General features: G+C 46.8%; 1 protein-coding gene across 1 annotated transcript in view; it reads right to left on the bottom strand.

Moving 5' to 3' along the window:
• The window catches only part of SLC16A2 (solute carrier family 16 member 2), a 141,164-nt gene extending 129,129 nt beyond the window's left edge, over positions 1-12,035 (bottom strand). The window contains exon 1 of the mRNA XM_004780252.3: positions 10,816-12,035. Within this exon, the coding sequence (XP_004780309.2) occupies positions 10,816-11,506 (691 nt within the window). The 5' untranslated portion in view covers positions 11,507-12,035. The remainder of the gene's footprint in view (positions 1-10,815) is intronic.
• Between the last annotated feature and the right edge of the window lie 1,710 nt (positions 12,036-13,745).

Here is a 13,745-nt window from a genome sequence, read left to right as displayed (position 1 = left end):
CTCGTATCCTTTTATCCCTCCCCTCGGACCTCAGACAAAGTGTCTGGACTGCTGACATGGAAGAGCAGGTGGTGTAGGTTGGGCAGGCTATGCCACAAGCCATTTGCAGGCACCTCATTCCATGGCCCAATGCCCAGACATCCTCCCACCCTGTGCCCTTCCCTGCAAATGTCCTCAGTATCTTCCTCTCCTCCTGCCCCTCCATTCCACCCTGCCTGCTGGGTCAAGGCCTAATGGGGAACAGTGACTCACTGGACTCTCAGAGGGCAAAGACCCAAACTCTGAGCAACAATCAAACTGTCCAATTCTCAACCTTCATCCCGCCACTGCCCAATTCATAGGCTCTTCTTCACTTAACTAAATCCCATCTTGAGTTACAACTCTCCTAGCAAACCCTCAATTCCTCTTGATTCCTCACACTCATCTCTCCTTTTCCACATCACCACACAATAATTGTATTCAATTATGTATATATATATACAATCATGTATATATATATATATATGTATATATATATATATATATATATATATACATACACACACACACATATATATGTATACACACACATATTTTTACTACTTAGCAATAATCTGCAGTTTGGTATGTTATGTATTTGCAAAGAAATTATAAACTTGAGGGATTTTTCCTTCTTTGCCTCATCCATGGTTCAGCCTTGCATACTTGCATACAATAAACACTCATTGACTTGAATTGAACCAACATTAATTGAATTGGGTAGAGGGTATGGGAAAGGTTTGTAAGCAGGGAAAAAACCAGCATGTCTTGGACATTTAGTATGTACCTGGCTATATGCTAGGTATTTTGTATGCCTCATCTCATTTAATCTCCATAGCAATAATGAAACATGTTATTATTATCCCTATTTTATATATGAGAAAACTCAGACTTTGAGAAGTTAAAAACTTTGTCAAAGCCAGCCATGTGGTAACTAACTGAATTTAGCACTGTTTGATTCCAAAGCCTATATTCAAAGATATGTAACAGGTTTAATGCCAATTAGCAAAGTTGATAAAATAAAATACGATATACCCATATAATAGAATACTGTGCAATTATAAGAAAGTGAGGACTTTATGGATTTAATGTTTAGTAATATCCAAGACATATTTTGAAGTATAAAAGCAAGGTAGAAGATAATATGAAGTATGGGCTACCATTTGTATTTTAAAAATAGAGTGTATACACACACACACACACACACACACACACACAATTGCTTGTACATATACAGAATATCTCTGGAAGGACACACCAGATAACACTGATGGCCTCTAAGGAGGTGAACAGGATAACTGGGAGACAGGGGTTAAAGAGAGACTTTACAGTGTTGCATCTCTTGAATTTGGTCTCATATTAAATAAATAAAATTACATTTATTAAAATACAATACAATCTCTTTCCACAAAGTAGAGTCTGGGGATTGAGTTTGGAAAAGTTCAGGGAGAGAAAGGGGCAGTATGCCAGTGAATTGGATTGGGGACCTCCCAGGGTGCCAAAAGCCCCATCCTTTGCATCCATTTCCCAATCCCTCTTACAAACCAATCTCCATTATAATCATCTGACTATAATGTTGATTGAGGTCACATCTTTCCAGATCTCAGTTCTCTACCTATAAAACAGGAACCAGATGGGGTAGGATGAGATGGTCTCCAAAATGCCTTCCAGCTCAGACATTTAAATAACCAAAAATCAAAAGGGTGAATCCTACTATATTTGAAATCTTAGTCTCAAAGAAGGGCTTGGAGATTTTGTTTTGTTGTTTGCAACAAAGAAGAGAAACATTTCCATTCAGATTTGCCCACTAGATGGTCTTAATGGAGGCTCCCTAAGTGGTCGCTGAAATTCCTGTTCAAAACTGCTATTACAATCTTCCTCCAAGCCTCTGGCCTTCTGTGGCCTCTGTTCTCTAGGACTATCCTGTTTAGAACACAAGGAAGTAGGCCCACTCCAAAACTGAATACAAAAGAGCAAGTCCCTTCTATGCTTAATGTTCCCTGGCCCAGACCTTCTGACCCTAAATATCCCTTTCCTTCTTCCTCACTACCTGCAAGAGAACAGAAGCTCTGTGAGAGACCCTCGGGAGGAAGTGAAGCCCTAACCTCACCTGCCACTCACCACCCCCCAATCCCTAGCAATTCCTACCAAAAAACGCAGTCCTTGACTTGTTGGGAGGTTTGTGAGATCCTGCCAAGTGCTGTAAATATTTTAACATGCCTTATTTCCTTGAATGTATATGACCTGGGACCTGGCCCCTCCTTTCTCTGGGTTCTTAGAGAACTGAGGAACAAAGAAAACACAGCCATTCCTTAGCTACAGAACACCCAGATCAAACTGCAGAATAATACAGAGGGGATATGGGGAAGAAATTGAGTGGGGAGGTAGAATGTGAAGAGGAGGATTGATTTCCCTTCCAGAAACATTTAGAGAAAGGTATAGCAACTCAATTTCTAGGGACTGGGAAAGATTACTGGAAATAAGAATAAGAATCTCACAAAACAAACTGAGGGTTGCTGGGGGAAGGGGGGTTGGGAGAAGGGGGGTGGGGTTATGGACATTGGGGAGAGTATGTGCTTTGGTGAGTGCTGTGAAGTGTGTAAACCTGGTGATTCACAGACCTGTACCCCTGGGGATAAAAATATATTATATGTTTATTAAAAATTAAAAATTAAAAAAAAGAATAAGAATAACACCAACCCCTTCACAGTTTACAAAAATCTTTTGTACACATAACCTCACTGGATACTTCATAGTCCTATAAAATATTGTTAATTCCATTGTGCAGATGAGAACACTGAAGGCTAAACAATTAAGAAGAGACCATTTCTATGGTCCTTTTTGTACCCAGGGATCACGACTCTGAGTAGAGTGAGACGGGTAGCTAGAGGAGTATGACATACATCACAAGACTGTCAGACTTCTGTCTACTAAAGCCTTTCTTGGCCATCTTTTTTATTCCTTAGTCATAAGGATGCCCTGAGGCTACAGGAATGGAAAACTTGGCAGCAGTCTTCTTGGTAGCTGCTTCTTCCCATCCTTACTATGTATTAGGTGATATAAAAAAGCAGGAATTCTGGACTCAGATTCTCTGTGTTCAAATCCGAGTTCTGCCATTACTTCCTATATGAGCTTAAGCAAGTTATTTAAATTCTGCGCTTCTGTCTTTTTATCTACAAAATGGAGAAAATAATGGTACCTATTTCATAGCGTTGTTCAGAAATAATGGCACAAGTTAAGAATTTAATATAATGTTGGCACAGACTTCATTGTAAAATGCTAAATAAATAAATAACAATAATAGTAATAGTAATAATAAAAATAACTGGCAGGGAGAGCTTACAGGGAGTCCTCTCCATACTTTTAACCAGTCCCCCTAGGATGAGTGGCAATACCACATGAAGGGGATGGGTGGCAAATAGAAGAACCCTTTTCTTTGTGAGAAGTTCAGTGACCTGAACAAGTAACTGAATCTCAGCCTCATAACTGCTGTGTTCTAAGCAACTCTGCTAATTGGCTCAGACAGACATCACAAGCCCGGCTATTCATACACACGTACACATAAGCCTGGACATATGGATGCATATATATATACCCTTTCAGCCTGGATAAGAAGGTGGGTGGGTAGATCCACAGGATAGGCTGAGCAAAAAGACTGTGTAAGGACTGTTTAGCAACATTTCCTATCCCCCTTTCCCTTCAGCTATGCAGAAGCGGGGAAGCAACTAACCTGGGAGCCTTACTTCCTCTCTTTCTACCCTCACTGAAGGTACTTTAGACTCTAGTTAGGACTTGGGTGTCTGCTTTCTTCCTTCTCTGACTCCTCTACATTCAATTTTGTAGTATTTTTTGGCAAGAAGAGAGATGGTAGGACTCAAAATAGAATGAAGACTTCTGTTCTACCCAGAACCACTGAAGTTACTGAAAACCAATCTGAAATCTCTGGAGGATCAGTTAGCGCAGAACAAGAAAAGTAAGGACTTGAAGAGAAACGAGTGCAACTGACCAGGATATTTGTTGAATACAATTGGGTAAGACCTGCTACAATACTATTTCCTTGGCTGGGGTCCCAGGGTTATGAAAAGAGAGGTTGTGGAAATGACAAAAACAGGTTCATAGCAGCTATCTTACTGCAAAAATCCAGAGGTGATGACTTCCACACTCTTGAATGCTACATAGAAAGTCACCCTTTCCCCAGAAAGTAGAGAGTGAGAGAGGGAAGAAAGGAGAAAAAAGAAGAGATTCCTCTGTGGGATGTGTAGAGATTGGCCAAGATCCTGGCTGGAGGAGTTGGGCCTGTACAACATCTTAAACTCCAGCTGTTCCTTAATTGAGCAAGAGAAAGAAAACGAAGAGTGATAACAATACTGTGAGGAAAGGGGATGGCATAGCTATCAAAGGTGATACAAATGGACTATGAAAATGAAAGGATCCAGGAAAATATGGTTAAGACAGCTAATTTCATCCCTTCTTTTCATTTCAACCCCAGAAGCTGGAGCAAAGTAGAAGATAAAGGTAGGCAAGACTACCAGGTTGAAGAGGCTTATACTTCCTCAAGGCATCCAAACAGGCCACATTCAACACCCACAAATAGGTGCCAAGTGATTTCACATTAGTAACCACAGCACCCACCTTCAAGGTAGGTAATTAAATCTCCTTAGGCTCTGTCATTCCTAAGATGGGAGAGGGCTGAAGTATCCTAAACCCTCTTCCCAGTAACCATTGGGTACCAGAGGGATTCAGAATAAAAAGAAGGATGGAAGCAGAAACTTATAAAGTTTCCATGATCCAGTGTAGGGAAACTCAAAGGGGTCCAGGCCAAGACGTACAGACAGGCTGGCCATATCCTCTCCATCACCCTCACCTAACAAGTTTTTAATTCTGGGCCCTTTGTGCTAGTCTGCCATAACCCCTACAGAAGCCTCTATTACGTTAAACCTGATTCCATAAACAAATGGGAAAAGACTTCTTTCATAATCCATGGCTTCAGGTGAGGTGTATGGGATGTGTGTGTGTCTTATGAATAAAGACTTTTCTCTAAGGTTTGCTAATTGAATCCCAAGTAAGAAAGTTCCTTTAGGCAAGAAAGTTCACTCCATCTTTTATACAATCTTAAAAGAGTAAATGATTATTTCTTTTCAAAAGGCAACACAACAAAAAGATGCTGGTGGTAAAAGCAGTATACCCTCTTGGGAAACTGGTCTGTTCAAAAGGTCAAGAAGTCATATTTTACATATTTCTGCAAATGTTGATAGTCCAGCTGCTTGTTTATTCTTCATGGCCCTGGGGGAAATGTTTCCAATGACAAGCAAGTATAAATTTAGGGGGAAATGAGAGAGAGTTCTATGTCTGGTACTTCAGTAGTCACACTCTCAGCTAAGCCCTGAGTGAAGCTGAAGTTGACCAGGGATTGTGGATACCCAGTAGGGCCTCCTCTAGGATTGAAACAGCAGTCCTCCCACACCCATCCACAGTGGGGCTGAGCCAGCAGCTCTAACCCAGTTATAAAGATGCCCTGTGTGAAGCCCCCTGAAGAAAGCCACTATGTCACATTTAGGAATCTTAGTGTGCTCTTCTATCGTGAAGTAACAGCAGACCAAGGTCATAGTAAGCATGCATTTCTGGGAAATAAGAATGAACTGTAGGAAATTAAGTTTCAGGAGAAGGGTCCAAACTGAGGCTTCAGGAAATGCTTATAGTTTAATGCTTGTTAGTAATAGGCCCAAATGACTGGAAAAAGTAGCATAAAGACCCATTCTGCTAGCTTGAAGCCAGCCAAGTTAAGGGAATCTTCTTGGGGGCCCAGATCCATACTGAGCAGGGCATTCTGGGAGAAGCAGTTGCTAATCCAGTGTTGCCCTTACACACTTGGCAAAAAGGAGTGGATCTTTTCAACCACAATGGTATATATAAGCAGCCCTATAATCTCTAAATACATATGACATGGGAAAATAATATCTATTTTTTTCATTGTTTCCCCAATCTCTTCAAACTGTCTACATCTTCATTCAGGCAGATTAACAAATTTCCATTTTGTCTGAATGAGTCAAAATGTATGCCAAGTGAATAGTAAAGAATAAACTATCACATAATTCTAGAAGGACACATAATTCTAGAGGTATAAAGTTCATCTAGTCAAACCTGTTCATTTTTCAAATAGATAAACTGAAGTACGGAGAGGTAAAATACCTGCTCAAAGTCACAGAGCCTGTCAGGGGCATAAGTTGTCCAACTCCTAGTCACTGTCTAACTGGTATTACTAAGATCACCAGCACTTTTGGGGTACAGATTTATATTCAGAATGAGCATTTGAGGCCAGTGGACAGCAAGCCAGGGATCCAGCCTCAACCAGCTACTCTAGCTAAAACAAGCAACCTCCCAGTTGGCTTCCAAATACCCCAACCTCTCCTTCTCATCCTTTCCGATATGAGTCAAGATCCTAGTTTGGCACCCAGTTTGGATGGAAAGGAGGAAGAAGAGTTACTTGAAAGATACCTGACCAATGGCCCTGTGGCCCAAAGCTCCATTGCAAATTCTAAGCCAACCTAATCAAGTTTATCTGGACAGTAGGCAAAAGCCTTCAGACAAAAGCAAGACCCTGGAAGATTTCCTCAAAGAATACCTGGTTCCTAAACTAGGCAATTTAGTCATCCCAGTGAGACACTGAACCAAGTAATAAAAGACCCTAAGATGGGGAAGAGAAATATAGCCTACCCTGCTTTTGACCCAGCCCATCATTGGAACTCTCTGTCTAAATACATAGTGTTCCATTTTCCCCATGCCTAGAAAATTCTGTCTCCATTTGAGTGATCCATGAGTCTGAACTATCTTGTTCCCAGTAGTAAACTTTTATGACCATTGTCCCTTTCCATGGGTGGTGAGAGCCTTAGTCTCCATCCTCCAACCTAGGAGCCTGCAAGGGCCATGCTTATAAACTATCCAACAAAAGATGCCTCCCATCATATCTTATGGCTCAGTGTTAGACTGGCAGTCAATGTGGAAAGTGCAGAGTAATGGGTTTACTCTGGAGCTCATTTAAAAAGACCTAGGCTTGAAGCTAATGTTACCAACTCTAGCTTGGTCTACCTTATCCTCTGGATCCCAACCCTAAGACTTCCCCAGCTCCAACCCACTTAGGATTCCAATAATGACCTGGGGCCCACAACCAATGATACCTTGTTCCTCTTTACCCTCTTTCCTCCAAAAGTCAACTTCCCCTGGGTCCTATACCTGGAAGGAATGGCAGACAAAATGTTCCTGAGATGGAGGCAACTGACCAAGGTCTGGTTAAGGGGGAGGAAGGAAAAGATCAGGAGAGAAATGAGCCCATACTTTTTGCAGAGCTTGTAGGAAAGCTCAACCAGAAAGCATGCTATACTTTACACCAGGTTACCTGGCTGCCCTGTCCTGTCTGCTGCTTGATCTGAGCAGGGGAACTCCCAAATTTTCTACAAACTCTGCAAGAAGTATAGGTCCATCTCTCTCCTGATTTTTTCCTTTTTCCTCTAAACCAGATCTTGGTCACTTGCCTCCATCTAAGGAAACTTTTGCCTGCCATTCCTCCCAGGCATAAGACCTGGGGAAGTTGGCATCCCTTCAAAAACAGGTGAAGAGAAGGCACAAGATACACTGTTAGTGCCACCACAGAACTGTATACATCACAGAATATACATAAAATTGTACATTGCATGCTCTAGAATGGCCTGAATTCCACTTCTCTTCTACTTTCCAAGGCTTTTCCCCATGCCCAGAGACTCCTTTGATGTGGAGCTAGCCCCCAAATATCAAAACCACCTTTTGCTAGGGCTCCCTCATAACAGTGCCAATTATCCAGAACTCATAAAACCAATCAGTGGCTGCTTTACAATTGCAAAGATATTAGGCCTAGCCAAAGAGAATCTGGGTTGTGGGATGCCTCCAAATATTAAATTCATAGATTTTTTAGAGATGAAAGTCATATCAAACATTAATAGAAATGGACAATGCACCACATTAATAGAAATATATAATGCATCAACCTCCCTGACTATGGGGGTATATGTTCCATGTTCCCCAGAATGGCTATTAGGCAAATACTGGCTCATAAACATTTTAGCAAGCTTCTACCAGCTTCTTCTATCCCTTTGAGACACCAGTGCTGTGGCACAGGTTGCTGGGAAATTTTTTTTAAGACTTTATTTATTTATTTGACACACACAGAGAGAGAGAGAGAGAGCACAAGCAGAGGGAGCGGGGGAGGGAGAAGCAGGTTTCCAGCTGAGCAGAGAGCCTGATGCAAGGACACTGAAGGCAGACGTCCAACAACCAAGCCACCCATGTGCCCAGAAATTTTGAGTAAATTGCGGAAAGTATGTGGAGGCAGAGACATTTTTGGAATCTCAGGATCTGAATGGTTGCTTGGGAAAGCTGAGGGGCCCAAGAAAGGTAATGCTAAGGATGAGATTTTCTAGGAACTCAGGAATGTAGTGGGGTATTCTTGACCTTGTCAAAATAAAAACTGAGGTGTTTTCAAGAGCATCCAGTATAAAAAATAACTTTCATGAATTCAAGATACACCACAGCAAGGGCCCAAGCCAAAGTATTCTGAGACCCTAGGGATATACCAAATTCCTTTCTGTCCCTTCCTGACCTATACTCACCATAATTTAAACCAGTAGACCCAGCCCTTCAATGGACCTAGTCTGTGTCAGAATACACACCAGCCACACCTCTGCACAGCCCACTGCGCCCCCCCTCTTTCCCAGCTGCACTGTGAGGTCTTGACCGGAAAGTCCCAGCCAGCCCTCCCCCTGAGTCCCCTATGATCACCTACTTTGAAGTTTGTTCCCCAGCAGTAAACCTCTTCCTGGTAAAGTAGTGGTTTTTCCAAGTTTTATTACATATTCTGAAAGGCCCAGCTCTAGGCCTGCTCACACCACATGAATACCAGGGCCTAGCTTCAGCCCATCCCCCACTACCTCCCATGAAGTTTCTCCCAGACTTTGCCACTGAATCTGAAGGCCAACAGCCTGCCTTCAACCACAGAGCAATGCTCAGCAGGTGCCATCCAAGGTAACCTAGGCAACAGGCAGAGGCCTTACTCTGACTGCCTTCACAAAAGCCCCTGAACTGCATCAAAGCAAGGAAAAGGTAGTCCCAGGGGTGAGTATGGCAGTGACCTTACTCCCAGAAGTTGTTTCACACAGTCCAGGGACCCCCTACACTTGTGCACCTCTTGTGGCCTGGGCAGTCTCTGCTCTGGACAGCCACTGAGGCACATTCTAATTTTCAAGTGGGACCCACATATTGTGGTGCCAATGGATCACAAGATGTACCAAGAGGTACCTCAATCCTCTTCTTCAAAGACAGTGAAACTGCAAACTTTAAAAAAGGGCGGGGTCCTTGGTTCAGAGGAAGGTAGGAGTGGCTGTTCAAGGGCCTGGGGGAATCCATAGGTGGACACCCTAGGTTCAAGGTTTCTATGTTCAATAAATAATCCCAAGGCACCCCCAGAGGGGCAGTAGAAGTAGGTGTTGGGGTGGTGAGATGAGGGAAACCTTCAGCCCCAGGGCAATACTATGAAAAGCCACAGAGTCCCAGCAGACAGTGATTCTGTCCTAAAGAGCCACAGAAGGAGAGAGCTTACAGGTAGAAGGCATCCCAAGTCCCTCGCTCCCTCCCTAGACTCCTCATCAGAACTGCTGAGGGGCATCACCATTTGACTTTCTGAGAAAACAGGATAGCTCCTCCGACTTCAGGGCCTTGGGCAGATTCTGTGCTTAGAGAATGCAAGGTTGCAGTCTTAGGGCCACAGGCCTAGAGAGCATAGGTTATGCACCACCACAGCCCTGCTTGTCTTAGGGAAGAAGACCAAGTCAGCCCCATGGGAAAGTGGGAGAGGTCAAGGCCGGCATTCTGGCAGAAGGCATCCCGACGATAGTGGAGAGACTCTGGTGCCCAGGGAGGGCAAGGCTCAGGTTGGGGGCAGCTTGGAGTTAGTCTCAGGGCCCAGCCTGCCAGCTGCCTTACACTTCTCTGGCAGGAGACCTCAGAGACCCCCCTCCCTGCTTGCTTTGGGGTTCAGCTCAGAGGGCACAGAGATCTGCTCACTCCCTCAGAGTGGTAGAGGACTACCTGGCCTGGCTGGGCCATAACCACTGGAAGCAAAGCGATGTACGCACACCTCACTCTCTCTCCCTCCCTCCCCCTCTCTCTCTCCAGCAGACACACACGCCTGCCTTGTATATCACTCTTCGCTCAGTCATCAGGATTCCTAAAGTGTTTTTGACAGAAAACACCTCCATTCCCTGTTGTACAGGAACAGGGGCTGCTGCGGAGATCCGCAGTAGGGAATTTCTCTGAAAGCCCTCCCAGCCTCCCAACTCTTCTCCTCTCTCCATGACTTCGCACCGCCTCCAAAACAAAAACAAACAAACAAACAAACAACAGCAACAAAAAACAAAACAAAACAAAAACTGCAAATATTTTCCCGCACTACACATGGTCAGCATACGGAAGAAAGAAAAAAAAAAAGTGCGTCTGGATTTGAACCAGGCCAAAAAGTTCATCCCTTGCCTGTGATCAGTGAGTATCCCAGGTCCCACCCAAGGGACGTCTTGCGCCTAGTTTCCGAAGGTAAGGGTGCCCAGAGCCCCGCAACCTCCGCCTTAGCAGCGCCTTGGGCCCTGAGACAAGGGGGGAGGAGTCGAAGCAGAAAGCTGGAGGGGCGACTCTGACCCAGAGGTCAGGAGTTGGCGGCAGTGGGAGCTGAGGACACCCTTGCCCAGAATGCCAGGAGGGGCGCGCGGGGCCACTCACCTGCTTGGAACTCCACTTGGCGATTTTTCTCTCTTTCCTCCTGCAGCAGCATGGAGTAGAGGATCCCAAAAGAGTTCTGGATGCCAAAGATGGAGCCGTTGCACCAGGTGGCAGCGAAGACCACCATCCAGCCAAATCCACCTTCGGGGGGCTGAAAGCCACGGTCAGTGCCGCGGGTCTCCACGGTGGGCGTGGACTTGGATTCATGCACTGGCTCTGGCTCAAATTCCAACTCCGGCAGGGGTGCTGGGTCCGGTAAGGGCTGTGGCTCTGGCTGTGGCTCCGGCTGTGGCTCGGGTGGAGGCACTGGCACCGGCTCAGGCTCGGGCTCTGGCTCGGGGCTACCCACCCACTCCTGCTGTTCCTGGTCTGCCTCCCGCCAGGGCCCCTCGGCTTCCTTGCTCGCTGGGCTTTGCAGCGCCATCTCGGCAGGGGGACTGTGGCTGCTCGGGCAGGAGGAGCCGCTGTGTGGCTGGTACTTGTTTCGGCGGCGGCGGCGGCGGCGGCGGCGGCGGCTGCTGCTGCTGCTGCTGCTGCTGCTGCTGCTGCTGCTGCTGCTCTGAGCCCTGCTGCTGCCGCTGCCTCCTCCTCCCGGCTCCGCGCCCCAGCTGGCCCGCCTGTCCCGCGACAGACGGTCCCTCGAGTCCTCTCCTCCTCCTCCCACGTCCAACCCCCCTTCTGCTCTCCCCATGTCATCTCTCTCCTCCCCCTCCTCTTCTCCCCCCCTTCCTCCCTCAACAGGCAGCCGCTACAGCCTTGCTCTTCTCCCTAGCCCTTCCTGCTCCCCACACTTGCCTACCTACTCTAGCCACTGCTCCGTACCTCAACTTCCTTTCCAAACTACTGAATCCTGTCCTCCTTGTCCAGATACCCAGTAGAAGGAGTGTTTAAATGGTTTTTCCACAATCTATCCTGTTCCCCCTGCCTTCTCCAAAACGCACTGGTCAACCCAGAATTTCCAGGCAAGACCCCACTGTCCGTTTCTACCATTCCCTTCTTCCTCACAAGCAGCCTGGAACTGAGGTGGCCCAGGACAAGAGCTGGGCTGTGAAAGACCTCACTCTGCCCTCAGAATTTCTTTGTCCCACACTTGGGCTTGGGGAGAGGGACCTGGAGGGGAAACCCCAGACCTCAGACAGAAGGTGGGCAAAATCTTTTCGAACAGGGGACTCAGCCTTCCAGGGTCCTGCTCAACCCCCCCACCCCCAATCTCTCCCCCTTCGCCCCCGCCCTTCCCAGCAAATCCCTGGCGGGGGCGCGAAGGGGAGGAGACAGCCCGGCAGCGAGGCCCGCCCCTCCGGGCAGTCAATCAGGGTTTTGTTTGCGCCAACCTGGAGCCCAGAGGAGCGGTGGAGGGCCGGGGCTGGGCCGGGGGCTGGGCCAGGAAGGGAGGGAGATGTAGTGACACCGGAGGGGGCCGGGCCCAGGCGGGGCGGGAGCCTAAGATCAGCTTAGGCTCCTCCCGGCTCTCTATCCCTCAGTGGGGAACTAGAAGTGGAGGCCAGGTCAAGCCGCCAGTTGGGCAACGGCCGGTTTTCCGGCCCGGCGGACTCCACCGAGCCGCTTGCAGAGGGTGTAGTTCCAGCGCCCACCGCCCCCTTCCGCCCACCTCGGGCTTAGAGACGTGAGAGTCTCGCTGAATGTCCCAGACTAAGGCCCCAGCCCCGGGAGGGAAAGGGAGATTTTGCTCCCCGGGGAGTGCACCGTTCCCTGGAGGCGGGATGGGCGATCTGCCCTGTGCGCGGCCTGGCTCCCTGCCGGGCTGCGCTGCTGCGACCAGCTTCAACCCTGGGGACCCGCCCCCACGATCCCGGGAAGTTCTGCCTCCCCTGAGGGCCCATGCGTCTAATGCACTAATCATGAGGTCGCGGTGTGGTTACTAAGCTACTCCGTTCTCCACCAGCAGGCGGGAGAGCTCCAAGCTTTTTCTATCCGGCATCTCATTAACCTTCTTGCTGGGTGAAAAGACTGTATGGCCGGTGAAAATTCAGCCCAGGGCTCTGCCAGATGCTCAGGAACTCAGATTTATGAAGCACGTAAGAGCGGGCTGAACTTGTCAGAAGAATAGAGGGGTTTCGAGGAGCTTGCCTGCCATGAAAAGAATCTGTCCAAATTCACAAATCGCGGGGGCTCTACCATGCTTAGAGAATAAGAGTGCCTTGACTGCCACATTTTTAGTCAAGCACAAAATCTGAGGCTCAACGAGGTCAAGGCGTTTTTTAGCCTAAGGTCATGGGACAAGTCAAGTTCAAGCTGGAATTCAAGGTGGTCTCCATACATCCTAAACTTCACGACGGGAGTCTCGGGCTTGAGAGGGACAAAGTAGGGAAGGTGGGATTTGGCTGAGCAATCACATTAGGCTTCTGAAGAGGCTGTGACCTAGATAGACCTTGAATGTTGATAAGGATTTTAACAGGCTGAGGGTAAGGTGGGCTGTCCCTGCCTAAAAGAGGCAAAGCGCAAAGACATAGAAGGCCTCTACTCATGGAAAGAGGTAAGTGAAAGTTAATCAGGCCAGAGTTAATATGTATGTTACCTCTTCCAGGAAGCATTTACATTTTAATAAAAATCCATAATACTTTAGCCATGAGTGACAAATCATGCGCATAATGGGCACTAGTGCTTGAGATTTGCTTTTTAGTCAGGGGTCTCACCATACACATGACCAACTATTGCCCCAGGGGACACTAGCCTCCGTTTTCATTTGCAGGGAACCTGAATAAAACCCTGGGGAAAAAAGGTTATTTCCAATCTCACAAGTAGAAATAAACCTGGAGTTTTGCAGCTCACCTCAAACCCGACTGTCTAAATTCTGTTTCCTCATTGTTTAAATGGGTTTTTAGATCACTGATGTGGGCGGTGAGGGTGGGTAATAACACTCATTGAGAATCTCCTATGAACCTAGCACTATGTTAGCCCTTTACATACAT

Source organism: Mustela putorius, unplaced genomic scaffold (genome assembly GCF_011764305.1).
Source record: "Mustela putorius furo isolate JIRA1106 unplaced genomic scaffold, ASM1176430v1.1 tig00001114_pilon_pilon_pilon, whole genome shotgun sequence".
Taxonomy (NCBI): Eukaryota; Metazoa; Chordata; class Mammalia; order Carnivora; family Mustelidae; genus Mustela; species Mustela putorius.
This window is presented reverse-complemented; position numbering and strand designations above follow the sequence as displayed.